This window comes from Elephas maximus, chromosome 2 (assembly GCF_024166365.1).
Source record: "Elephas maximus indicus isolate mEleMax1 chromosome 2, mEleMax1 primary haplotype, whole genome shotgun sequence".
In the NCBI taxonomy this organism is placed as follows: domain Eukaryota; kingdom Metazoa; phylum Chordata; class Mammalia; order Proboscidea; family Elephantidae; genus Elephas; species Elephas maximus.
The window spans coordinates 155,207,496-155,234,323 of NC_064820.1; the positions used below are offsets into that span (position 1 = coordinate 155,207,496).

At 54.7% G+C, this 26,828-nt stretch overlaps 1 protein-coding gene across 7 annotated transcripts; it reads right to left on the minus strand.

Moving 5' to 3' along the window:
• Nucleotides 1-894: 894 nt before the first annotated feature.
• PCDH1 (protocadherin 1) lies at nt 895-25,645 on the minus strand. 7 transcript variants are annotated; one of them, XM_049873928.1, is made up of 6 exons: nt 23,168-23,243; nt 21,769-21,953; nt 16,406-17,268; nt 10,341-12,536; nt 4,275-4,494; nt 895-2,131 (listed from the first exon to the last, which is right to left on the minus strand). In XM_049873928.1, exons 3-6 carry the CDS (start codon nt 17,240-17,242, stop codon nt 1,740-1,742), a joined length of 3,645 nt encoding a protein of 1,214 aa, XP_049729885.1. In that variant the 5' UTR covers nt 17,243-17,268; nt 21,769-21,953; nt 23,168-23,243; the 3' UTR covers nt 895-1,739. The 7 variants fall into 7 exon arrangements, with proteins under 7 accessions (XP_049729885.1, XP_049729886.1, XP_049729882.1 ...); XM_049873929.1 differs by having other exon boundaries at nt 21,769-21,949; nt 23,168-23,182; XM_049873931.1 differs by lacking the exons at nt 21,769-21,953; nt 23,168-23,243 and adding exons at nt 3,290-3,328; nt 25,414-25,644 and having other exon boundaries at nt 2,045-2,131.
• Nucleotides 25,646-26,828: the final 1,183 nt, after the last annotated feature.

Sequence of the window (26,828 nt, forward strand, 5' to 3'; positions counted from 1 at the left end):
AGGGGCAGAGAAAACGGTGATTCTTCAGCCCCCCTGGCTTTTCCAGGGCGGGAGGGAGTCTCTGGGGTTACAGGAGTCAAGACCCCAGTAGCGCAGCTCACTCCCAAAGGCACCAGACAACCCAGCAGCCTGTACCTGACCCACCCCTCCCACACTTGGGCCACCCCTAAGCTTAGAGACTAAGTCAAGCAAGGGCCATACCCTGAGTCTCCAGCCTCCCAGCCTGGACCCCTGGGGAGCTGGAGAGGTATGGGCCAAGGCAGTGGGGGCTTCTGGAGAGAAGAGGGGCTGAGGCTTTGAGATGGCCACAGTGGGAGTTAGGGGCTCTGCAGGATGCCCCTCATACCCTGGCCCCCTAGAAGTGAGGAAAGGAACCCCACCTCATCATGGCTGCCCCCTAGCCCCTCCCCCCCCATGGGACCCCTGACCCTGGCAAAGGGAAGCCCAACTGGAAGAAGGGGGCCTGGATCCTGGGATGCCCTGAGGCAGCCCTTCCCACCCCCCTGAGATCAAGGCAATGGTGGTTTTACAGGCTGACGGGTCAGTCATGGCAGGGGCTGGGGGGTGGAGGGCAGGGAGGGGACAGGGGGCAGGCCCCCCATACCAGGGGCAGCAACCAGCCACCCCCTGAACAAACCTTCCTGCTCCCAACTCACCCAACCAGGCCAGAGGCACAGTTATCCCACCCCTGTCCAGCTGCCCCCCACAGCCTCAGGGCCCCTCTGCGATGCTCATCTGGATGTGGGGGGCCAGCCTGAGCGGGGATCCCCCCAGGGCACAGCGCAACAGTTCCAAAAAAATAGAGATCTGTATTTTTAAAAAAAAAATTAAATAAAAGCCCAGCTCTGCTGATAGGCGAATGTTATTCCCGTCCCCACCCCACCCACCCTGTTGTTTCCCTGGCCTGCACCCCTATCTCGCCACGGCCCCAGGGGTATTTACAACATGGGGTGGGGGCACTGCGACAGGGAGAGGGGGCACAGGGCAGGTTCCCCTCACCAGAGGGATCCCCCAAGACAACACAACATCAACGAGAAAAGTTGCAAATCAGGCAGAAATGGGGACATCATTCCAAGGTCCTTATATACAGACACTGCATGACCGGGGGGAAGGGGACACTCAGATGGGACTAGGCAGGGCATGTGGCAGGCAGGTGGGCCAGCCCAGGAGCATTACGGGAAGACAAGGCCCCTAGGCCCCGTCCCACTCCACCCCCATCCCCACCCCACCTTTGGCAACGAAAGCCCTTCACAGAGCCCCTGACAGTCAAGGGTTTCTTTTGGGAGTTCTCAGGGAGAGGAACTTCCCAGTCCAGCCCTGCTTTAGGGCTAAAATGGGGGCATTCTATCCCTGCCCCGTCGGCCATGCGGGAAACAATGAGTTAAAAGTGTGCTGCCTGCCCTTGACTCCACAATCTGCCCAAAGTGAGGGGTGCTCCCTGGAAGCCGAGGGAAGGGAGCCCAGTAATTGTAAAGGAGCCCTCTTGGGCATCAGCTGGGGGGAGCCCCATAAAAGGGAAGAAGGGGCTCCCAGGGGCTGGGGGCTGGAAATGAGGGGAGAGGACCTGGACCCTCCGTGGGGGAAAGGTCAGCGTGGTTATGAAGCCAGTACTCCCCCCACCTTGGGGTCCTGGTCAGGAAGTCCACGCTGGAGGGGTCAGGAGTGGAGGCCCTGGAATGGGCCCATCTGGAAGCTGGCCGGCGGCTAGGGAGGGGGCAGCCGGCCGGCCAGAGGGGGGCTCACAGGTAGATCTCACGCTTAGCGGTCTGGGATGCCGGTGTGGCTGTGGGTGGGAAGTCCGAGGTCTGGGTCAGGGGGATTTCCTCCAAGGTGGCCGAGTCCTTGCAGGAATCATGGCTACTGTGGGAGAAGGCACTGTAGGAGGGCAGGAGGCGCACGGGGGCCGTTTTGGTGTTCCGGTCTTCCGGGGGGCTGGGGCTGCCGGCGCCCGCAGGCTCCTGCCCTCCTCGGTCCTGGTAAGGCACGAAGGTGGAGAGTTTGAGGGCGCTGCTCTTGGTCCGGCGGCTGGGAGATGACTGGCCAGGCATCCAGCACGTGTCAGAGTGGCCAAACTCGCTGCACTCCCGGGTGCATGTGCCCGTCATGGCGACATCAGGCAAAGGGCGCAGGTCTGCAGGAGACAGGTGAAAAGGACAGTCATCAGTGGGTCAGCCTCAAAAAGCTCTGTTCCACAGCCCCCAGCAGGCACCTACACCCTGCCTCAGAACAAGGGTGCACGCCCCTTCCTGCCCACTGAGCTCCCAAACACACACCTTCAAAAAGACACACCCTTCCACCATCCACCCTCCAGCCCACTGCTCTTTCTCCTCTCTCTCTCACACGCACACACAATCCGTCCTTAAATAGATGCATTCCTTCCATCTTCACCCACTCTCGAGCTCTCTTCTCACACACCCACCAAATCTGCCCTCAGACAGGTGCACAAACACACACACTCAACTACACTCTCTGTCATCTGTCTCCAGACAGGCTTCAACATGCAAATCTACCCTCAGATAGGGCTGAGGAAACCCCCATCCTCATCTAAGGATACAATCTCACTTTCTCTCTCACACACATACACATCTCCCCACAGATAAGCACAAACACAAAAACCTATACTGGGTATCTTTATCCTCGAAAAAATGTGGGCACACACCTTTCTTCTAAGCCCCCTCAAGCCTTCGCCCTCCTAGTGTCCTGGAATCCCACCCTACCCTGGTACAGCGAGGCCCTGCTTTAAAGCCTGGGAGGAGACGAGCCAGCCTTTGTGGGGTGTTCACATACAAGCACACACACACCCACAAGCACGCTCATGCAGCACCTCCCCTATACCACCACCACCCCTGGCCTTGCCCCGGCTCCCAGCCCAGAGCACCCACGGGAACAGGAGTTGGCCGCCTGACATCAGCAGTAGCTGGTGTGGTTGCTGGGGAGCGGGGTCTCCATGGGAACACCTGGGCCATGAGCACTTACTACCTCAGCTGCCCTGGTCCTGCCCTCACTCAGGGACAGCGTGAGGCTGTGACCTCCCCGAGGGACATGACTGAGACAGCATTGCCTGGGGTGGGGGCTCCCCTGGCACCACCCACCCTAGCTTGGCCTCCTGGCAGTGCAAGGTGAGGATGGGACAGCACTCTTGTTAACCCTCAAACCGCCAAGGCCCTCTACCTCAGGGAGGAGTTGGGGAACCCAATGTGGCACGGAGCAGAGCACGGGCACTGGGTGGGCGGGGCTGGGTGCTGGGTGAGTCCCATAGACCCCAGACCCCAGAGCAGCTCCCACCTACCTGGCATTCCACCTCAGGGCCTGCTCCGGCCAGTCGGCTCTGCGCGGGCACAAAAAGGACGAGACTGGCATGAGATCGCGCAGGGAGGGGGCTTGGGGGCACAGGGCAGCATGAGACCTAGGGCCTGGGAGCTTAAACATGGGCCCTATGCTTAAGGGGTGGGGAGTGGCACTTTTGATCTATTTTGGGGAGGAAGGTTAGGAACTGAGGGAGGGGGCAAGACCCAAGGACAGCTTCAAGTTAGTCTTTCCGTCCCAAGGGCTAGCTTATCCTGTCTCCTTTCCCCCAGGCTGCCTCGTATGCGTTCACACACAGACTCGCACGCACAACACACACGTGCACATGCACACATACTCTGACAGCACGCTGTGTCATCCATTCCCATGCTGACCTCTGCTCCCGCCTAGGACTGCCCTCTGCCATCACCCTCCAAACCCTTCTGAAAGGCCTTTCCCTGCCCCAGCTTTCCCAGCCTTCTCCTCCTCAGTCGAGTCCTCTCCAGGGGGATCATCAGACCAGTCCTAGAGCTCTTCATAGCAACTGGGATCCTGCCAACCTACCTCCATCTCCCTCCCCAAGGTTCCCGCACCACTACCGGAGCCCTTTGGCCATCCTATGTTCCCCTCATCATTCTCAGGGTCCCTGTTTCCCTGGAGGCAGTATAATGTAGTGCTGAATGCAAGGGTTTTGCAGTTAAAGAAGCTTAGGTTTGAATTCCTCCCAGCTCAGCCACTTTCTAGTTGTATGACTTTGGACAAGAGACAACATCTCTGAGCCCCGGTTTCTCTCACTGTAAAGTAGGCACAAAAAAGTTCTCAGATCACAGAGTAGTTCTGAGGATTCAGTGAATATATACCTGCAAGCACTCAGCACAGTGATTACTGCTGCACACACAATAAGCTCAATGAAAGGAGCAGGAGATCTCTTCACCATTCTCAGCCTCCTACTCATTCCCAAGGTTTCCTACCATGCTGGCGTTCCTCACCATTCTCAGGGTGCTCCATCTCGCCTATGCTGCCATCAGGGGTGGTGCGCTCATAGTGATCCTCAGGCAGGGCTAGGGGACCAAGTCGGGGCCCCGAGGATGACTTGCTGGATGGTGTCTCAGACTCCTCCAGGCCACTATCGTAGTAACTGTGCTGGGATGGGTCCTGCAGCTCCTGGGCCTGGCTGGTGGCCGAGAAGGTGACACGACGGTGAGGTAACTGTTGGGAGAGGGACTGTCACTGCTGGCTGGTCAGCCTGCCCCATGGGCCCATCACCATACCAGACCCCAGCCCCAGCAAGGCCCACACTCAGAACTTCCAGCCCCCCAGGCCTCAGCAGCAACCAGGAAGAGGCTCAGCCCCCTAGCACACAGCACAGCCCCCAAGAAAGCACAGGCCCTAGAAGAGGGCTGCCACTTAATTCTAGGACAGCCTCCAATACAGCCAAGTCCACATACCAAAAGTCCCAACATAGCATAGGCCCCAATATTATTATAGCCCCCAGACCACAACAATAACCCTAATTTAGTACAATCCACTGTTAGAGCACAGCTCTTCTAGTTCTAGCTCAGTTTCCCAACACTGGTATAGCCCTTAATTCTGAACAGCCTTAATACAGTGCAGAACCCAACACCAGAAGAGCACACCACCAGCCCAACTCCCTTAGTTCTAGCATAGCCTCCTAACACCGGCACAGACTACAGTTTCTAGATTAGCTCCCTCCAAAGCAGTACAGACTCCTAACGCCAAACAGCTTACCAGTACCAGAACAGTCGCCTAATTTCCAAACAGCACCTCCAAACTCCAGCCCAGGTCCTCACCTGTTTCACTGCTGTGTAACTTCTCATTGTCCCATCCAAACCAGGTGCCAACCTCTTTCCCATCCCTGGCTTGTAGCCCTGCAGGCAGCCTCAGGATGCCCTCCTGAGTCCTTTCCCCGCTCAGTCCTACATTCATTTCTCTCCAGAAAGCCCTTTGGAGTAGAATAAGGTGGGAAGGAAGACCGGTGAAAAGGGAGCCTAACAAACCAGGGCACCTGGGGTGGGGCAGTTGTTAGGTGCTGTTGAGTCAGTTCGGACTCTTGGCGGCCCTATGAACCCTAAGACCAATAGAACGAAACACTGCCCGGTTCTACGCCATCCTCACAATCTTTGTTATATTTGAGCCCATTGTTGCAGCCACTGTTTCAGTTCATCTCGGGTTTTCCTCTTTTTCACTGACCGTCTACTTTACTAAGCATGATGTCCTTTTCCAGGGACTGGTCCCTCCTGGTAACATGCCCAAAATACCTGAGACAAAGTCTCGCCATCCTCACTTCTAAGGAGCATTCTGACTGTACTTCTTCCAAGACAGATTTGTTCTTTCTGCTGGCAGTCCATGGTATATTCAGTATTCTCCACCAAAACCATAATTCAAAGGCATCAATTCTTATTCAGTCTTCCTTTTCCATTGCCCAGCTTTCACAGGCATATGAGGTAATTGAAAATACCATGGCTTGGGTCAGGTGCACCTTAGTCCTCAAACTGACATCTTTGCTTTTTAAGACTTCGAAGAGGTCTTTTGCAGCAGATTTGCACAATGCAATACATCATTTCATTTCTTGACTGCTGCTTCCATGGGTGTTGATTGTAGATCCAAGTAAAATGAAATTCTTGACAACTTCAAAATTTTCTTCATTTATCATCATGTTGCTTATTGGTTCAGTTGTGAGGATTTTTGGTGGGGCAGTAGAACAAAGGAAACTCCCCTGTCTTCCAGATCAGGAAAGAGAGTATTAACTGTAGAGGGTGAGGCCCTGTGAGAAGCTTGGGAATGGGGGGAAGGGAAGGGCTGGTATCAGTCAGGGAGTAGGAAGGCTGGCTTCAAATGGAGCTTCGTTCTAGGAAATAGGAAGGAGTGCTTGGGAGGGGCCGCCAGTTTGGGGGAGGGACACCCATTCAAGGAGGAGCTGGCTTGGAAACTTAGACTGGAGTGGGAAGTGGGGAAACGAAACTTCCAGGCAGCAGCCAGGTTTGTCTGCCATGGGTTAACAATCATCCCAGGAACCTGGCAACCTTGGCTTGGTACTTGCACAACCACCCAGCCACCTATACACCCACCTGGGACTGCTACTGGTTTTCCTGCCAACAGAAATTAGGAGTTGTGGAGGGCACAGACCCAGGGCCTCTGGAGGCCAGAGGCGGGAACAGCACAGATCCAGCCCTGCTGATGAGTCTCCAGGCTCCCTCCAGCCCGCCATGGCTTTGGCAGGGCTTGTCTTTACAAACCTCAGTAGGTTATGAGGTGTGAAGATAGCCAGGAGAAGTGGTTCCTGGGTTTGCAGACTCACCCTTCTGATACCCCTACATGATTTTCAACCCTACTCAAGGCAGCTAGGGTCGGGGAGGCTATCAGAGTAGATTTGTAGCTGGCAGGAAGGCAGGCCAGAACTGCTTCTCTACAGTGGCCCCCGCCCCATCTTCAGGAAAAGGTGACCGTTCTTGGGATCCATGTTGTGATCCAAAACACCAAAGGGTATGGGTGATGTCAGACAAGGTCCCCAAAATTGACTTGGACATTGGGGCTGGGAGGTTAGAAAGGAGCATAGTCTGCCTGGTGGTGGGTTAAACAAGCTCCAGGATGGGTCTGAGAGGTATACAGGAGCCTGGTTATCAGTGCTTCTCTTTCTTCTTTCAAGACCTCAGCCTGCACCCCTCCCTCCCTGCAGAGCCCACACCTGGTAACTGAGGGCTCCAGTCCTGCCCATTAGCTGGGACCTTGGGTAAGTCATTTGGTCTCTTTTCCTATGATTCTTTTCTGTAAAATGGAAGGGTAGGCTACACTTGGCATTAGACATTCCCTATAATTCTACAACTAGCAAACCATAAAAGCCCAGCTCTAAAATCTCTCTCAAACTCTAATTCTGAAATTCTAGACGCTTGCTGAATACTAACCCCCACTAGCCCTTCAAACTCAGCATGTGTGAAACCAAATTCTTCTTTTTCTTCAATCAGCTTCTGCATGGTAAACGATCTCATCATTATCCGCCCAATCTTGGTAGTTCTCCCCTCATTCGCTATCCATACCCTAAGCTCAGCCAAATCTATCCATCCATCTACCACCCCCATTACCATCACCTTAGTCCAGAACTTAAAGGTTGAAGCCTACACCTTCATCTCCAGCCCTTTTAAACCCATCACACATTCTAGAGAACTCTTTAAAACTCAGTTCACCCGAAAAAACTCAAACTTTTAAGGAGCTTTTGGGAAGGCATCCATGTCTGCTACAACCTACAGTTCTTCCAATCTGATCTCTCAGCTCTCCGCTACCCTCCCGTCCACCCCAAATACTCCCTGCTCAGCCCTCTCCCTGCCTCCAGTTTGGGCACTCATGCCAGCCTCAGCCCATTTACTCACATGGTGACCCTAGGCAGGGCTATCCTCCTGCCTCCTCGTTGAAGAGGTGGCTTAAATTTCACACTCTGCCCCCAGAAATCCACCTCATGTCCTATGGCAGATTTTCCCATACTATGCTCCTCAAAGAAAGGTAAGTTCAAATAAATTTAGAAAACTCTAATGTTTAATAGGTTCTCCCCTTTTTTGTAGGACTTCATGAAGGCTTTAATATCCAGTGATAGTGAATCTTCAGAGCGGATACCCTACTGCCAAAACTAACGTAATCATGGAACCCCTTTTGTATAGCATAATGGATAATGGCAGACTCTGGAAATCAGTTTTCCTGGTGCTGCGTTTGAATTCTGGCTCCATCACTGAACTACCGGTATGGCCTTGGGGAAGTTAATTAACTGCTCTAAGCCCAAGTTTTCACTTCTGTAAAATGAGCATTATAACGACCCACAAAAAGCTATAAGTGTTAAACGAGTTACTTCACATAAAGTGCTGAGCATGGTACCTTGCAACTAGTAAGGACTCAAAAAATAGACTCAAGCAGTAGTTTCAGGGAACAATTTGGGAAAACCTTTACGATGGCACTCTTTTCATTTGACACTTAGATTCTCAATTGCCTCAACTTTTCACTTGTACATCTTATAATGAGTATGCCATTTTTTCTTCAGGATCTAGTACCATGCTGAGCACACAGGAGGAACATAGCCTGTGTGTTTTGATGATGACAATAGGTGTTGTGGATTAAAAAAAAAAGATGGGTCCAAATGTTGGAGAAGGTATTCAACATGGCTCCGCGTATGGGTTGGATTTGGTGCAGTAAGGGGAAAGCCCTTAGACTCTGGGAAAGAAAGCAATCAAGGAGCTAAAGGAACAGGAGGAAGAAGGTGGCAGCAGTGACAAGAATCGGGGAAAAAAAAGGAAAGGGAAGTCAGGAGTTGCTGGAGGTCTCCCATGAGATGCTGGGTTTGTCCAGGTGAAATGAGATATAACTTGATGTAACTAGACCTCACTCCCTCCATGACTGCTCCTCCTAAATCACTAGAATTTCTTATTTTGGGGGTACCCCCAAGGCATTAGAGAATTTGTGGATGGAATCAGAGCACGGAGTTGGCGCCTTGGACCTCCTGGGAGTGTCTCAAGCCTCTTCAGTCACCATGGAGATGGGTTGCCTCTGGCCTCACATACTCCCCCAGGACCTGAGGCTCTCACTCAGACTTTAGCCCAAGTCCCTCCTCCCAGCCACAGCCAGAGACAGGGCAGACCACAAGTACAAGAAGTGAGAGATGGAGAGAGAGAGAGAGCCAGCAGCCTAGGGCAGCCAGAGTAAGGAGCTGAAGGAAGGGGAGGGAGGTGGCAGCAGAGGTAGCATGCAGAACTGGGACCCACTCACCCCAGTAGGCAGGGAACAATCTAGGAACGGGGGATGCAGAGCAGGTCAATCCAAAGAACTTGAGAATCCCCTCCCCATTCACTGGACCCTCCCTCCCTCCAGCAGGGCTGGTGATCCTGGTGGGGAGACAGGGCAGGGCCAGCTAACTGCTGGGAGTTGAGTGGGAAAGGGACTTGGGGGAAGATCTTAGTTTGAGGGAAGGTGGTTGGTATAATCAGGAGGTTCTCTGCCTTCCCCTGAGGCAGGCGGCTGACTCCACCCCCACAAGACCTCTGGTCTGAGGTCTATCAGGGGCCACTTAATTTGGGTATCAAGTCTCAGTGGAGAAAGAACAGGACTTGGGTACATCCCCACCTGCCCTTCCTCAGTGAAGGGTGTCATTCTTATGGAGATGACCTCACACTGTGGGGCAGGGGACAGGGTCCAGACATCTTCTTTTGAAGCTGGTCAGAGGGCACTTTCCCCAGATGTGGCCATGGGGGTGGATAAGGAGATGGGAAGTTAAGATAGGATGGGGTGGAGTGGGCAGGTCTAGGATGTGGATAAGACAAGGAATGGGGAAGTTGAGGCAAGACAAAGGGCTGTTTCCAGTCTCTCTCGCTCCTTCTCTCAGTTCCAGGAAAATAAGAAACCAAAACTCCAAAAATAGAGAACTTTATTGTCAGAGACAAGTTTAGGTGCTGGGGCTGGGGAGTTGGGGCCCAGTTCCAGGAGCCTGGAGGTGGGGAAAAGGTTAACACAGGATATACAGAGAAGGCACAGATGGGGAGGTTCTCCCTCCCTGACAGACTCCCCACCCAGTTTCCCACCAGTACTCTAGGTCTCCTTGTTTCTCCTCTGAACAGCACCTATGGCTAGTTTCGAATAGAGATCTAGGTTTGGAGTACACTTCTTCCCCTCTTCCCTCTCCCACTTCTGCTTCTAAACCCTTCTGCTCACCTGCCCATCAGCCCTCACCACAGACTCAGCAGCTGATCCAGGGTCCTAAGGTCTAACAAGTCATAGTCCTCTCCTCAGTGGGGGAGGGGGCTCAGGGAGGAGGAGACCCAGAGCACACCCTCCCTCAACTTTCACTCAGCCTGACCCTCCATGCCTGGGTCAGGCAGCAGGGTCATAACCAAGGTCCGAGGCCCCAGCCCCCCTAGGTCTGTGGTCCGATTCCCACATGTGCTGCTGAGTGTGGCAGGCATGATACACTTGCTCCCTCACTCCCACACCTCGGTCCAAATGGCCCCATGGTAGGGGTGGGGTAGGGGCCGGGGCGTGCTGAGCCGCAAGGGTTGGCCTACCTGCTTGCTGGGGTATTTGGGGGGGTTGGTGCGGTAGCTGTAGTCGGAGTACTGCTCAGAGCCCGTGGACGTCGTGTCCCCAGTGCCCACAAATGTGTTGGCAGGTGGCAGGTCCTGCACCACCTGGTGCTTCTTGGAGGCCGAGGGTGACTGGGGCTGCAGCTGGATGGAAGGTAGTGGGGAGTTAGAGCGGTAGTGGCGGCCCAGATCAGGGCTGCCCGGTGGGTAGTTGAGGGGCAGGTGGATGCGGGGGCTGTCCCCAGGGGCATCACTCATCAGGTTGAACTTGAGGGACTTCTGCAGCCCCGTTTCATCCTCATCCTCCACTGGCTTCACAGGCTTCGGAGACTTGCTCTTCTTGCCTTTGCTTTTGTTTCCTTTGGAGGCTTTGCTGCTGGGCTTGGGGGCGTACAGGTCCTTGGTCTCCTTCTTACCAGCCTGGTAGCCACTCTTGGCCTCCCGCTGCCGACAGTAGCGCACAAGCACTGCCAGGGCAATGAGCAAGGCCACGGCCACAACACCAGCCACCACACCAAAGAGGATATTGCCTCGCTGCTTGGAGCGTTCGTACTCTGGATCCCCAGCAATGTCGATATCCAGAGGCGTGTCCAGGCTGTGGCCCAGTAGGGTCTCCAGTAATGTGCGGTTGGCCAGGGTCTCATTGACATAAAGGTGGACCAGGGCTGTACCATACCGTGGAGGCTTGCCACGGTCGCTGACCTTCACCACCAGACGGTGCAGCCCGTGGTGGCGCCGCTCAATCTCCTTTTCCAGGGTTATGGCACCCGAACGGGACCCAATCTGGAAAAGTCCGTAAGGGTTGCCACCTGCGATGCTGTAGGTCAGCTCGGCATTGACACCAGAGTCAATGTCCTCGGCTGTCACCTGGCTGACAGTCTCACCAAGATGTGTCTGGGGGGTCAGCAGCCGGTGGGAGGTGTTGGATGGGGCGGTGATAAAGGGTGCATTGTCATTCTCGTCCAGCACATTGATGGTAACACCAACATAAGCTGAGCGAGGTGGGACGCCTCCATCCACCGCCTTCAGCTGGAAGGTATAAGTGCTTTGCTGCTCCCGATCAAAGCTCAGGCTGGAGAGGATGGTGCCCGTTCCATTCTGGATAACAAAGTCGCCGTTGTCCTGCTCCACCGAGAGCTGCACCCGAGCATTCTCCCCCTTGTCCCCATCAATGACTGTCACCATACCTACTGGACTCAGTGCTGGCATGTTCTCCATCACTGAGAAGTTGTAGCCACTCAGCATAAATTTGGGGTCATTGTCATTGCAGTCCAGCACATTGACAAGGACGGTGGCTGTGCCCTGAAGGCTGGGGCTGCCCCGGTCAGCGGCCACCACCTTCAACTCGTAGCTGTCCCGCTGTTCCCGATCGAGGGATGTCTTCACCCGGATCTCTCCAGTCTCAGGTGAGATGGTGAAGAGGCCCTTGGCAGCAGGCTCAGGTTCCAGAGAGTAGACCAATTCAGCATTGGAGCCAGAGTCAGCATCGCTGGCAGTGACCTCAGCAACCACTTCACCAGGTTTGTTGTTTTCTGGGAAGGCAACCTCAGTGATGCTCTGCGTGAAGACAGGTGCATTGTCATTGACATCTACCACCTGAACTTTGAGGGAGTTAGTGCTGGAGAGTGGGGGGTTGCCAGAGTCCACGGCCACAATCTCTATGGTGTAGTCTTTGACCTTTTCATAATCGAGTGGGGTGGTGGTCTGCAGGAAGTACTTCTTCTTGCTGTCACTGCCTGTCTCACTGGCCTGGCGTAGCTGGAAGGGCACATCACCTGCCACCACACAGGTGACAGCTGCATTCTCTCCTTCATCTCGGTCAGACACTTGCACCAGGGCCACCGCGGTCTCCTCTGCCACATCCTCTGAGATGTTAGCCATCCCGTCTTGATGGGTCACCAGCCCTATGCCCCGGATCTCAATGGTGGGGGCGTTGTCATTCATGTCCTTCACAGTCACAACCACCTGGGCACGGGCACTCTTGGGGTTGGCACCTCGGTCCTTGGCAAGAACGGAGAATCGCAGGGTGCTTAGGTCCTCACGGTCCACGGGGCCCTGTACAGTAATAAGTCCAGTGTTCCTGTCCAGTCGCAGAAGACGCCTCACCACTTCAGGGGCCTGGTGGAACGTGTAGTCAATCTCTGCATTGGCACCTTGATCTGAGTCATTGGCCTTCACCTACAGGGCAGGAGAGAAATACAAGGAAAACCGGGATGGCTTAGTCCAGGGATACAATGTGCTGCCGATGTCCTGTCCAACAAACTTCGAAAAGTAGTACATTTTCTAAAAAAAGGAGATTTTTCTCAGTCCTGACTCTGGCAGACAGTACTAATCTATTTTTCTGAAGAGCTCAGATGCAGCCTGTGAATCTTCAACAGTGCTACAGGCAGCTATAGGCGACTACAGGAGATGGGACAGGATGTACTTAAAATCCACTTGTCATTCCTGCAACAGTTCCCCAAAATACCAGGATGAGGATGCCAAGTAGCAGCGAGGGAAGCCCTTCCAAGTCACTGAACTGGTCTTCAACCCTTCTAAAGAAAGGTGTGAGCAACAGAGATGGCGTCTACACGCGCAAGTGTGTATATAATACGTAGGCAGGCACATAAACATTTGTATGTGTGATTGTGTGAGAAGGCATATGTGTTTGCAAGTGTGAGTGGAGAACCACATGTCGGCCCAGAGACCACAGGTGAGAGGGTTTCTTCTGAAAGCAGCCAGGTAGAGATGTGGGTCAGAGGGAGCCCGCCTGCCAGGCCGAGGCCCCAGCCACTGCCCTGTCAAACCGGGGAAACCTGTTTCAGCAGCTCCTTCCCCTCCCGCTGGTGCTGGCCTGGCGAGGCACCAACAGGCACCAACATGAGGAATCCAGCTCAAGCTGCGGCCAGGAGGGAGGGGTTGGTGCAGGCCACAGAGCCGGCTGGCAGTGGGCTGGGCTCCCAGTGTCAAACAATGAACTATCTGTCCCTTTGCAGTGGCCACGCCCTCCTACACCAATGCCGACGCACGCTAGGCCCAACTCTATACACAAACATGGGTGGTAACAGGGCAACAGGAACCAGGTGGGAATGACCATGTGGTACATTGATTAGGTGGAAACGTGAGGGTTGGAGTTAGGCCATAGCCAGACAGAATGCAATAGCTGATGGCCTTCAAAAGGAAAAGGGGCAGAAGGGGCAGGCATAATTTCGCACTCTCTGGGAAGTAAAACAAGAGTCTTGGGTTCAAATTCCAGCTCCACCAATTTCCTAATAAGTATGTGACCTTGAGCCAGCTATTTAACCTTCCCAAACTGCAGTCTATAAATATGTAAAATGAGAAAAATTAACAGTATATATGTCACAGGGTTGTGGTGAAGATTAAACGGGATGTTGTTGCTGTTAGGTACTGTCAAGTTGGTTTGGACTCACAGCAACCCTATGTACAATAGAACAAAACACTGCTCGGTCCTGCGCCATCCTCACAATTGTTTTTATGCTTAAACCCATTGTTGGGGCCACTGTGTCAATCCATCTTATTCAGGATCTTCCTCTTTGTCACTGACCCTCTACCAATGCTGTCTTTCTCCAGGGACTGGTATAACATGTTTAAAGTACATAAGCCAAAGTCTCGCCATGCTTGCTTCCAAAGAGCGCTCTGGCTGCTCTTTCTTTCAAGACAGACTTGGGATAATACATATAAAAATGCCCTACACTGCCTGGCACATGGAAAATCAAAAAACCCATTGCTGTTGAGTTAATTCTAACTCATGGTAACCCTCTAGGACAGAGTAGAATTGTCCAATAGGGTTTCCAAGGCTGAAATCTTTAGGAAGCAGACTGCCACATCTTTTTCCCACAGAGCAGCTGGTGGGTTCAAATCATTGACCTTTTCGTTAGCGGCCCAGCACTTAGTCACTGAGCCACCAGGGCTCCTTGGCATATGGAAAAAAAACAAAAAAAAGCAAAAAAAAACCCCCATTGCCATTAAGTTGATTCTGACTCACAGCAACTCTATAGAACAGAGTAGAACTGTCCCATAGGGTTTCCAAGGAGTGGCTGGTGGATTTGAACTGCCGACCTTCTGGTTAGCAGCCGTAGCTAGCTGTAGCTCTTAACTGCTGTGCCACCAGGGCCTCTAGCACGTGGAAATTTGCCCCTCAATAGCACTTACCCTTCTCTATTCATCCACTTGGAGTCTCTGGGTGGTGTAAATGGTTAACACCACTTAGAGGCACCTCGGAAGAAGGGGCTGGCAACCTACTCCAGTCAGTGAAAACCCTATAGAGTACAGTTCTACTCAGCACACATGGGGTTGCCATGGGTCAGAATCGACTCAGTGGCAACTGGTTTGGTTTAGTATTCATCCATCCATCTCTCCATCCTCCTATCTGTCTCTAAAAATCAGTGCTAACATAGAGTTGGGCACTTTGTAGGTCCTCAAGACACTCTTAGTCTTCTTTCCCTTGGGAAGGAGAACACCAATTATATCTGCCAAGGTCTTTTTCTACAGTGGAGATCCCTGGGCAGGGGTTCCCCAGCTACCCTGGTCTCCGCTCACACCTGTGAATGTTAAACCCTAAAGATCTCCTCTCCCCTCCCCATTCCCACCCTCTACCCCCCACCCACTGTCTAACTGTTACCAATTTTGACTATCATTCGCACCGTGTGTCACTTGCCACCCTGCTGTCTTTGTCTCTGTCTGCGACTCTTAGTTTCTATTTCCCTCCCATCCTTGCTCAGTTCTGTCTATGCCTCTTTCCCATTGCATGTTCTCCCCAACCTGTGTTTCAGCCCTTGTCAACTTCTCTACCTCATCTCTGCCCTGCTAACCTGCTTCATTTCCCTGCAAGGCCATGTAGCTGGTAAGCACACAGGCTCTGAAGCCAGACTATTGGAAGTGGCAAAGGTAGGATTTGAACCTATCAGCTGTGTGATATTAGGCAAGTTTCTTAATCTCCATGGGCTCCATTGGTAAAATGGAGATAATCCTTACCTTACAAGATTACATGGTATAATAATACACCTAATGTGTTCACAACAGTGCTTGGCACCTAGGCTATTATTATTTGCCACTCCTGACTGTCTGTCTCTCCTCTCTTTCTTGGTCCCTTCTCCAGGTTGCAGGTCACTAGCCTCTAAAAGGAGTCTGAAGCGCCTACCTATCCCCTATGTCAGCTTGAGAATCCAGGATGCATAGTTTCCTAAGAAAGGTAACGGTGTCCAGGGCAGGCTGAGCCTTCCTCACCTCCCTCACATCAAAGACAGAGGCAGCTTCAGCCCATGCGGAAGGAGAAAGGAGCTGGAGCTGGCATCAGGCCAGCACCAGATGACAGCGGGAGATACGCCCACCTGTCTGCAGGGACGCTTTGTTTGCTCCCTCCCAGGCCCCGGCCCCACCAAGCTGCCCAGCCCCTGGGGCAGTTCCCATGGAGGGGTGCTGAGAACTTCTACAGAAAGGCAACTGGCCCCCCACTGTGCCAAGTGCCCCACACCCATGGGTGCTCCAGGCCTAGGGGAGAAGACATCGGAATACAGTTTCCCAGAACTCTGAGGGTCCACCTGGCTAAAATGGTCTCATGTGACTTTGTCAGGGAGGGGCAAAGTGAGGCTATGTCTTCCAGCTTAAGGAAAATTTCTTCTGGCTAAAGGAAGACCTCCCCTAGTCGGGAAGATATTCTTATCTCTGGAGAGATTCTGCTAGGCTAAAAAGTTCTTCTCTTGTTCCAACTGAGCTCCCCTGGCTGGGGGAGGAGGATCTCATTTGACCTGGGAAAGGGTTTCACTTCTCAGGTTTCCCCAAATTAAGTCTGCCTCGGGGGTGGGAGGTTGCCGTTCATATGCTATGCCACTGTCACCTAAGTGGCTTGATAGAGGGAAATAATATCACCTGCTAGGGGCTGAGGGGTGGGGGTGGGAGTTGTGGGAAGGTCTCACCTGGCTGGGCCTGGGGAAGAGGTTTCACAGTATTTGGACAGTTGTTACCCTGAACTGAAGGGAACTGTCACCTGTTAGGACAGGCTCCCTTTTCTAAAGGTAGGTCACCCTGACAGATAAAAGGCCTCTTACCTGGATGACTGAGTGGCCTATGGGGCTATTCTCAGACAGCTCGGCCTCATAGGAGGGCCGCTCGAACTTGGGGGCGTTGTCATTAGTGTCGAGCACAGTGACACGCAGCAGGGCACTGCTGGCTCGTGGGGGGCTGCCACCGTCCTGCACTTTGATGGTGAGGTCATAGGAGTCCCAGCGCTCGCGGTCCAGGTTGCCCATCACAATGAGCTGTGGCTGCTTCTCCTCCTGGTCCTCTGCTACCTGCAGCCCAAATAGCTCCTGGGCCTCAGGCCCCGCCTGCAGCTCATAGGATGCCACACCATTGGGGCCAGCATCACGGTCCGAGGCCAGCGGGATAGGGAAAAGCGAGCCGATGTTGGTGTTCTCAGGGATAGCCAGAGTGATGACAGGCGAGGAGAAGTTGGGTGTGTTGTCATTGATGTCCTGCACCTCGATCTGGCCCTCCAGTAGCCTGGGGCTGCCGTTCTGCACGAGGTCAGTGATAGACACCTCAAACTCCAGGATGCAGGGCTCACCAGGGAGCTGGTTCTGGCACTCACGGAGCCCCTCCCGGTCGATGGAGGTCTCAGTGGTGAAGATGTCACCTGTCTTGCCATCCACCCGCAGGTATGGGGCGCCTACCTCTAATTTGTACAGGTGGCCCACATCCGGAAAACCATAGTCAGCCGCGAGGCTCCCAATGAGGGTGTTGGGTGGCTGTTCCTCTGGCACCTTGTATATTACCCGAGTGGCGTGGCCTAGGGATGGGGCCAGCAGGAGCAGCAGTGCCAGCAGCATGGGGGGTAGCGGCCACCGTTGCCCCCCAGGGCCTGGGCTGGGCCTCAGGGGCCCCATCCTGGCAGGCTCCAGAGTCAGGAGGGCTACAAGGGGAAGAAGCAAAACAGATGCTGTCAGCTAGGAGAAGGAACCCAGGCCTGAGGGCTCTCAGAGCTGGTCCCTGACTCTCCCTCTCCTGCCTACACACTATTGTCCCACAGAGAGTTCAGTCCCAGCCCAGAGCCTGGAACCTGGAGTCTCACTCACACCTGGGTGTAGCAGCTGTGTCTGCCCCAGCTGGAGGAGCCGGTAAGAGGACCAGTAAGAGGCCTGGAACAGGTTCTGAGTGGCTCCTGCCCAAGGAACGCCCTTACCCACCTGAAGCTCCCTCAGTCCCAGCCCCCCTCCCTCCCTGCTCTCTGCCCTGTGCTTTGCCCAACACCTCCTTCTCACCAGCTTGCTGCCTTAGTCACCCATAGAAATTACCCTGATACCGAGATAAGAAAAGAGCAGTGGGAGAGTGAGGCCTGGAGCTTCCCCCGCCCCACAAGGTAGGATAACCACACAAGCGCCCCCTTACATTCCCCAGACCCCAGGATCATTACTGCCCACACTCCAGTTGGCTGGAGGGACAGGGGAAGATGTCTCTTTCTCTCCCTTCTGAGATGCCAAGTCAGGGTACACATATGGGAGGGTAGGAGTATAAAGTCTTTAATCCCTGAGAGTAATCACTCACAAGGTCCAGTGTTCTCTGCCCCATGAGGGGCCAACTTGGACTGGTTACCAAGCAAAGCTTGTGAAAATGGTTAGGGCTGAGCAGTAGGTGTTGGTTCTTCCCAACTCCACCCCCAACACACATGCCCATGAGCTTGCACACATATGTGCACTTAGAGTTCCCAATGCACCTCTCCCACCCCTCCCCTACTCCCAATGAGGGGACGGGTGACATGGGTGGGTATGTGGGAAAAGGAAGCAGAGGTCAAGAGTGGGGTCAGGGCTGACCAGCCCTGGAATTGGCACTGGGAGCTGCCCTGGCCTGTCACACTTGACTCTCCCACCCCACCCAAATCATCCCAGTTATGGTCCTGCAATGCTCTAGCCAATCACAAGCCACACCCCCATCACCACAGTAATCACTTCTTCCAGCCCATTTCCCCACCTTGGAGGCTGTGCATTTGTAGACCCCAGTCAGATTTGCTAGCTATTGTCCTAGTTTTGATTCCCCCAGTCCTCTCCAAGAAAACCATGGCTAGCCCCTCCATTTTTAGCAGGGGGCTCAAGCTCTTTTCCACACCTCTCCACTTGTACCTGGAATACCTGCCCAGGTTCTGTCATTGACCACACCCACCCCACTGAAAGCCAGCTCTGGTTCCCCAGGAAGCCTTCCCAGGCCTCTGCAGCCCACAGTGACCTCTCCTTCCTCCAACTCACAGCCACTTATTGTCTGCCCCAGTCCCACGGCAATGAATCACTGGGTGCCTGGGACACGGCCTGTCTGTGTTATTCAACTCCAACATTGTACACCTCTTCCTGTGTTTAATCTCTCCAGGCAGACATCAAGCCTCCTGAAGGAAGGGACAGGACTCCGTACACTCATCCCCTGACCCCAAACTGGTGTACCCTCACAAAGTAAGACACACTGCAGGTGCTCATTCATGCATTCAACAAAAGCTTATTGGGCACTCCCTGTGTGCCAGGCTCTGCCCTGAGCACTGGGAACACAGCAGTGAACAAGACAGACCCAGTCTGTCATCATGGAGCTGACAATGGTTCTAACCCAACGACTTTTTGTCAGTTCCGTTTGTTCGTCTCCCTGTATGCATTTGGCACAGCAGTTGAGGCTGAGCAGCAGGGTGGAGAAGACAGTGGCATTAGGCGGTCTGCGGAGAATTCCAGCTGCCCACTTCCTGGCTGCATGACCTACAGCAAATGATCTGAAGCCTTAATCTCCTTATCTGTAAAATGGAATAATCCTACCTGTTTTGTAGGGACTTTGAATTGTGTTGGACTAAATGCCCAGCACACTGTGAGTTCTCAATAAGTAATCCCTCAAAGCACTTAGCACAATTGTAATTAGGTACCTATTTGGAAATAATTGGTTAATTGTCTGCTTTTCTGACAAGGCTATGAGAAGGACAGCAGGGACTGTGTTTTAGCTACGTTTACTCCTACATCCTCAGAGCCTAGCACAGGGTCTGGCAGAGCTAGGCAATCAATAAATAGCTCCTGAATGAGTTATCATTTGAGCGCTTTCTGGCACTTGCTTTGTGGCCATTGCTAGCCCACTTGCTCGGCTCCCCTTCCCCACTGAGTGTCCCCTTCCCCACTGAGAGTCGCTGGGGTAAAAGTCTTCTCCCTTGTGGGTGCACAGTGGACTCTCAGCAAATACTTATTGAATGCACAGGTTCAATAAGCGAGTTAAAGGCTTCCCCTCCTCCATGCATCCTTCTCCACTTATTGTCCTCACACCAGGCCCGAAAACACAGCCCGCCCAGGCACTAACGTACTTAACGTGTGTGAGGCCCTTATCAGATTAGTCTGTGCGTTTGTTCCTGGCTGCAATCGTAATCTCTTTAAAGGGAGGAGGAATTAGTCTGATACCTTTTGCATCCACCCTCCAGCCACCTCGCCTCTACCTGCAAGGGCCTGGCAAAGCCCCAAGCCAAACATCCCACCCCTGTCCCAGGACTGTCTCCAAAGAACCTCATTCCCTTCTAAAGGTACGTACCTTGTCATCCCACTACCCACCCCCCACGTACACATAACAAGGGATAATTGCACTCACCTATTTCAGTGCATAGGTCTTAGCAGGGTGGGGGTTAAATGGAAAGCCCATGGAAATTACCCTAAATCTGACAAAGAGCAGAAACATGGCAATGTGGCAGGGGCTGCTGCCTCCCTGCACTCTCTCCAGGTCAGGGATTCATAACCTTTTGGCATCACATCTCTCCTTCAAGAACTTTAGGAAAACACGGTGCAAAATTTTCCAAGAAAAAACGGTGGCTCATAAATTTTTGGCAGCAAATTCAGGAGTTCATGATCTGGTCATGTCGGGTGACTCTGTGGTAGCTCAAAGATCTACAGATTAAGCCCCCATCTCGGGGTCACAGCCCAGAGTCCCAGCCCCTCAGATGTCCCAGTTAGCACAAGCACAGCATGCTTCTTGAGCCACCTCCCCCCTCTTCACCTCCGGTCAGCTGTCAGGTAGAAATTATAATATCCAACTTTCCAATTGGAAAGGCCAGTATGTGGGGTGGGGGCGGGGGAGTGTTTCTGGGAGGTGGAGAGGTTTGGGGAAAGTGGGGTGAGGGTTGCCCAGAGGCAGGGATAAGACTTGAAGAAGATTTAGGCCCTTGAAGGAGCCCTGGTGGTGCAGTCGTTAAGTGCTCGGCTGCTAACTAAAAGGTTCGTAGTTCGAACCCACCAGCCACTCCGTGGGAGAAAGATGTGGCAGTCTGCTTCTATAAAGACTTACAGCTTTGGAAACCCTATGGGGCAGCTCTACTCTGTCCTATAGGGTTGCAATGGGTTTCAGGCCCTTGAAACACCTGAGGGTTTTCTGCCCCATCCTTAGGAATTTTGATTCAGGAGGTGGGATGAGGAGAATGCCCAGGCAATTGCAATGCAGGTGGTCCAGGATCATCTGAAAACTTTGAGATACACTAGGTCCAAGGAGTTCTGAAAGAGCTTGAGGTCTTGCAAACTATATATCACTGCCATCATTATCATCCTCCTCCCAGTTAACACCCTCTGAGCTCTTACCAACGTGCCGCTAAGATTTTTACATACTTTCTTTCATTGAATTCTCCCCAACCCTCTGAAATGGGTATTATTTATTATCACACCCCTCTCCATATTGCTGATGATAAAATTGAGGCTCAGAAAGAAAAAATTGCTTCAGGTCACAGAAGTATTAATGGAAGAGCCAAAAAAAAAAAAAAAAAAAAGACAAATCTATTGCTATCAAGTTAATTCCGACTCATAGTGACCCTGTAGAACATAGCAGAACTGCCACATTTTTCTCCCACAGAGCTGCTAGTAGGTTCGAACCTCCAACCTTTCTGTTAGCAGCCGAATGTTAACTACTGCGCCACCGGGGCTTCTCAATGGAAGAGCCAAGATTTGAGAAATAGAGGATGCCTCTTCCGCACCCCAGAGTCTGGGCAAAAGACTGGATGGGGGAGGGGACCCAACAGACATCAGCCAGGCCGGAATATGAAGTTTGCTGAGTCCCTCCTCCCTGACATCATTCCCGGGCTGCCTACCCTGCCTGGTAAGGAGGAAAATGGGAGGAGTGGGCCCAGGGTTCAGGGACCGATGACTCCAGGCCCATCTGAGGCCCATAGGGGTGGGGAAGAGTCAGGGTGGCCTGGAGTGGCAGGGGTGGGAGGCAGGCCCTTCCTCATTCCTGCCCCACCATCCCCTGGACTTTGTCCCCGGCGGTTGGTTATTGGGAGTCACTAGTCCCAGCCGGTAGCCTTTGAAGCGATTAGTACCTTATCTGCTCTTCCCCAGGCCCTGGCTGCCTTCCTGTTAAGGGTGCCCCCACCTCTGCCCAGGTTAGTGACCAGGCCACCCAGAGCCTTGGCAGGGACAGGACCTACCTCCCCCAGGCCTGAAGAACAGAAGAGCCACGAGGGGTGTGGGGGTAAGTTGTGAGGGGGCAGAGTCCAGAGAGGGCAGAGGGAAACACCATCTGTGTCAACTTCTGGGAAGGGACGAGGACGGATGAGGGTTCACCGGGAATCTTCATTTCTAGCCCACCTTGGGATCCAGGGTTCAGGTCTTGCTGAATGCCATGGCCAGAGAGAGAACACACAGAGGTAGCCATCACTGCCCCAGTGACCAGGTCAGCTGTGACCCCCCACCCCTGCCCTGTTACACAACAGCTGCTGCCGGCACAAAACATCAAGGGACAAAGGGAATGTCTGGGAACGGAAGGAGGGTAAGCAAGCGGGCTGCATGGGGTGGAGCTGTTCAGAAGCCTTCAGCGTCACTCCCTCCTCTTCCTCAACCCTCTATTAGCCTCAGCAGGGCTCCCAGCCATCTGCATTCTTGAGTCAGACTGTTGGGGTTTGAACCCTCACTCCACCACTTCCTAGCTGTGTAACCTTGGCCAAATGACTTCATCTTTCTGAGCCTGCTTCCACATTGTCAAATGGAAATAATGAAGCCTACCTTTTGAAGCTTTTTTATTGGGGGAGGGGGGAATTAAATGAGATCCAAGGCATCTAAGGTCTTTTATGTTTCAAACTGCATGTATTTAAAAACAAAATCTTCCAATTACTGACTGGAGCATTTTATTTCCACCATCAGACACATAGTAGGTGCTCACTGGTTCAATAAATCAGTGAACCAAACCTCTGCCCACTGGGAAGCCCTGTGAAGGCAAGGATGGCATGTGTCTCACCACTGCAACCTGATGGCACCCATCATAGGCCCTGGCAGACGGTAGGTTCTGAATACACTGTCCAGTGAATTTCTCTCTGTAGCATCAACTGCCCTTGCTCATGGCAGGGGCAGCTCTCACCATTAGAAAGACCTCCTTTCCCATCTCTGCTCCCTGGGTCTTGATTCTTCACCACCACTCACTTCTCTCTCAGCTTCTTCTCACCTTGCAGGCCCCCTCCTGGCCCTTCCACCTGACTCTTCCCAGTAGTTAGCTCACTACCTCTTGCCCAGCTCCACGGCAGAAGTAGCCACACCACCAGACCGTCTGCCAGAAGGACCCCAAACCGGCAGGACGCCGCTGCCCAGGACTAAGCACTGCTGAAACTAAACCCAGACCCACACCCTTCCCAAGATGCCTCTAATCATCTCTGGAGGTCCCTTCTGGCACTTCTCCCCTCGATTCCACCCCATGCCCTAAAAGTCTAGTATAATTACAGCTTACGATTCCCCCAGGTCCCTCAGGTAAAGAAAGCAATACCACCGCCACCATCACCAAGCCACACACCCCTCCGGGCTGCTACAAACACCTCTGGGCGTCCGCTTTCCGGGTACCTCCAAGGGCTGGCCCAGAGCAGGTGCTGGAAACCTCCTTGCGCTTCTCGGCACGAAGTTCTGGACTCTGCCGGCCCAGGCAGCCCCCAGCCGGCACCGCCATGGTCAGCAGGCGTTCCTAGCACACACCCGGCGCGCTGGGCGTCTCCTCTCAGAGGACTCCGAGTGAGGGTGAAGGGGAGGGAGAGGGAGGCGGCCACAGCTCCTCCACTATCCTCCCGCCGGGACTGCTCCACCCCACCCCCACTCCGGCGGCGCCGGGCTTCTGGGAGCCCAACGCAAGGCGGGCGCCTCGGCCGGTGGGTCGTTTGCGCCCGCAGCCCTCAGGGCAGCCACGGGGACTCCCTCCTCCTCCGCATCTCCGGCCTCGGCCTAGGTTCCCCGCAAGCCTACGTCTGCCGGAGCCGCGCAGCGGGCGCCGGGAGGGGGCGGGGAGGGAGCCGGCTCCGGAGTCACAAAGCGACGAGCCCCGCCGGGCGGGGACATTCTCTTAAAACTGATCCTCCCGCTGCCGGGGAGGGGGATTAGGTCTCGGCCTCGCGCTCAGTTCTCAGAGGCCTCAGCGACGCTCCCAATATTTCCTGCCAGAAGGACCCATGGTGGCCGACCGCTGCTAGGGAAACTGAGGCCAGAAGTGTGGGCTACGGAGGGTAGCTGGGGGAAGGGGTGCGACTCCATCTCGTCTACCAATGTTGCTCCAGCGCGTGGTGCAACCTGCCTTTCGGTCTCACTGCCTTATGCGCGCACACCACTCTGGTCTGCAGCGGGGAACCGGCGGAGGGGGCGCCCAGGTGTGAGAGGGTCACAGGTGTGCGGGAGTCAGGTGTGTTGGGGACCCAGGTGGCTCCGAGAACGCAGCTGTATGGTCTGAAGAAGGTCGCAAACACTGTCGCAGGCCCGCAACCTCTGCGAACGGACCTAGGGCCCAGAACCCCGGAGCGACGGGATGGCGCTGCCTGCCAGGTCCAGCTCGTTCCGGGAATGCCCGACCGGCTGCAGCCGGCCAAGCCCTGGAGTGGGGGTGGGGGAGGCGCCGGCTGGTAGGCTGGTCCCTCCACCCTTAGGGCTCCCGTTGTGCCTATATTTACAATAACAATGTCGCGATTAAGATGAAGGGGCGCTTGGGGCTCGCTGGCCAGCGCCGGCTGCACCCGCGGCGGCTAGGCCTGAAGGAATCTGGCCTCGGAGGGGCAGGGTGTGCGTTTGTGGGTATGCGCTGCAGGGTGTAATGTGACACCATTGGTGTAAGGTGTATGTGTCACCCAGTGCTAGGATGTATGAAGACGTGGATTCTGTGTCTGTGATCGTGAGGCGCTGCTGTAGGTGCCACTTCCTGCGTGTTAGGGTGTGTGCCATTAAGGCGTGTGTTGAGACGCTGGGTTGTTTCTGTGGGTGCAGTGTAAGGGTGCAAGCGAGACCTGTGTTATGTACCTATGCTCCTGCCAAGGAGTGGGTGACATAATTTACTCTCGGGTGTGTTCCTGAAAGGAGTATGTGTGTGTGAGGCTGGGCTTTGAGTGTTCATCCGGTGATCTGTGGTCGTGACACTCGTACATGAGGGCACGGGATTGTATTTGTGTGTCCATGCTGCCGAATGTTACACCTGGTTGTGTTCTGTTGCTCTGTAGTGACCATGGGTTGTGTGTCCGTGCTGTTGTGCATGCAGACACTGAAGCGAATTCAGAGCTGGTGATGGTGCCCCAGTGGGCGCTGGTGTGCGGGAGGTATGTCTGTGTGCACATATGTACGGATGTATGTATGCGTGTATATATGTCGGTGATCTGGCCTTCTGGGTGCAGGCGGGGAGCTGGAAGCGCTTGAGTGAGTCGAGCTGGTCGCCCAACAAGTGTGTGTGTCGTGGATGAGGGTCCTTGCTTGCTTCGTCCTCGGGGAGCACCCCCCCGCAATTGGGGGCCGTGCGGATTCCCTAAACCATCCTCCATCCCGCGCACTCCTGGAGTCTCCTTATTTCTGCGGCGCGAAGTGCGCCCAGATGCGGGGCACAGGGGCTGGGGGTCCGGCTCAGTACTTCCCTCCCTCGCTCAGCCCCTCGCCGCAGACCTCGGAGGCAGGGGTGCCCCGGCCGCAACCCCTACTCTGTGCTCCCAGCCGCCCCCCAGCCCCCACGCCTTGAGCACGGGCTGGGTCCCCGAGGCCTTGCTTCGCTGCGCGCCCCTCCCTCAGCTCGCGCCGGCCATGGCTGCTCCTGGCCCGCGACGCCACTGCCACCGCCGCCAGATTCTTACCCGCCTCGGGGCAGCGCTGGCCGCCGGCCCTGCTGTCCATGAGCCGCTGCCGGCCCCGGCCCGGGCTGCGGCTCTGTACGGCTCGGGCAGGCGCTGCAGTTCGGGCTCCGGCTCCGGCTGGCTCTGGGCTCATCAGCCCCGGCGGCTTCGCGTCCGCGCCGCGCTCCCGCTTCCCGAGTGTGTGAGGCGGCAGCGGCGGCGGCGGCGGCGGCGGCGGCGGCGGCAGAGCCAGCAGCAAGCGGAGCGCACAGCCCGGCCCGCCCCCTCCCTCCCCCTCCCTCCCGGCCAGGCCGCCCGCCTCCTGCCCGCCTCCCCGCACCGCCCCCCGGCGGGGAGGTGGAGCTCCGGGACCGTCGTGGTCCCGTAGGGAGGGGACCCCTAGCACCTCTCCCCAATACTGGGACCCCCACTCCCCTTGCGTTCCTGCACCTCCCGGGACCGAGACACACAGGCCTCCCCCTACCTCTCCCTATATCTTCACGTTACACTTACACTCGCCGGAATCCCTATCTGGGACCCCTCCCCAACTACCCCCCCACCCCGTTCAAACACCCTTCCCTTACCCTGCCCCTGGGAAGTCGAGAAAGGGGAAGTGTCTCCCTCAGTGCCTTCTTCCCTGGGCACCTGCTCCTCCAGATAAACCCTCTTCCCTCCCAGACCCCCGGATCACCCCGGGTGGCCCTCCCTTCCCACTGCACTCAGGGGGGAAATCCACCCCTCCCCTTCTGACCAAAGCCGCAGAGCGGTCAGCTTCGGTGGTCGCAGTGAACTGTGGGGGTGGGACAATGGAGGGGACCATGGAGGAGGTTAGTGGTACCCAGGTCTCCCTTAGAATGAAGATGGGGGGTTATACAAGTGTGAGGATGAGGTGACGCTCTCGGACTCGGGCTGTTCAAGGGTCCCCCAATCACCTGCCCCTAAGGCAAAGCTGACGGGTGGGCACAATCTACCGGTGACATACACACATTCACACACAGTCACATGGGTCCCTTCCTCGCGAGGCCGCGCAGTGTCACGGCCTGTGTCACACGCCCTCGCAGTACCACAAGCTCACTGTCACACTCACCGAGTCACACACGGTGTCACACGCAGTGTCTCACACACTCCAATACTCAGTTTCTTCCTCTCTGCTCCGGCTCTCTGGCGCCATCTAGAGGTCTTTAAGCAGCTTGGGAACTCCCTTTCCCGCAGGCTTGCGTACCCCAGGCCCCCAAGTGTCCCAGTTCAATATGACCTCCTGTCTTCTGCCACCTATGGGACCCAAGCAAGGTGTTCTAGGTCAGGAGAATGAGGACGGATGTCCATGGCAGGGCCTGGCACTGAGTGTGTAAATGCTGTCATTATGGGATGACAGCTCGCTGCGCCTTTATTTGGTATAGGATGGCACCGGGACCTGGCAGTGTTTTGTTTTATTG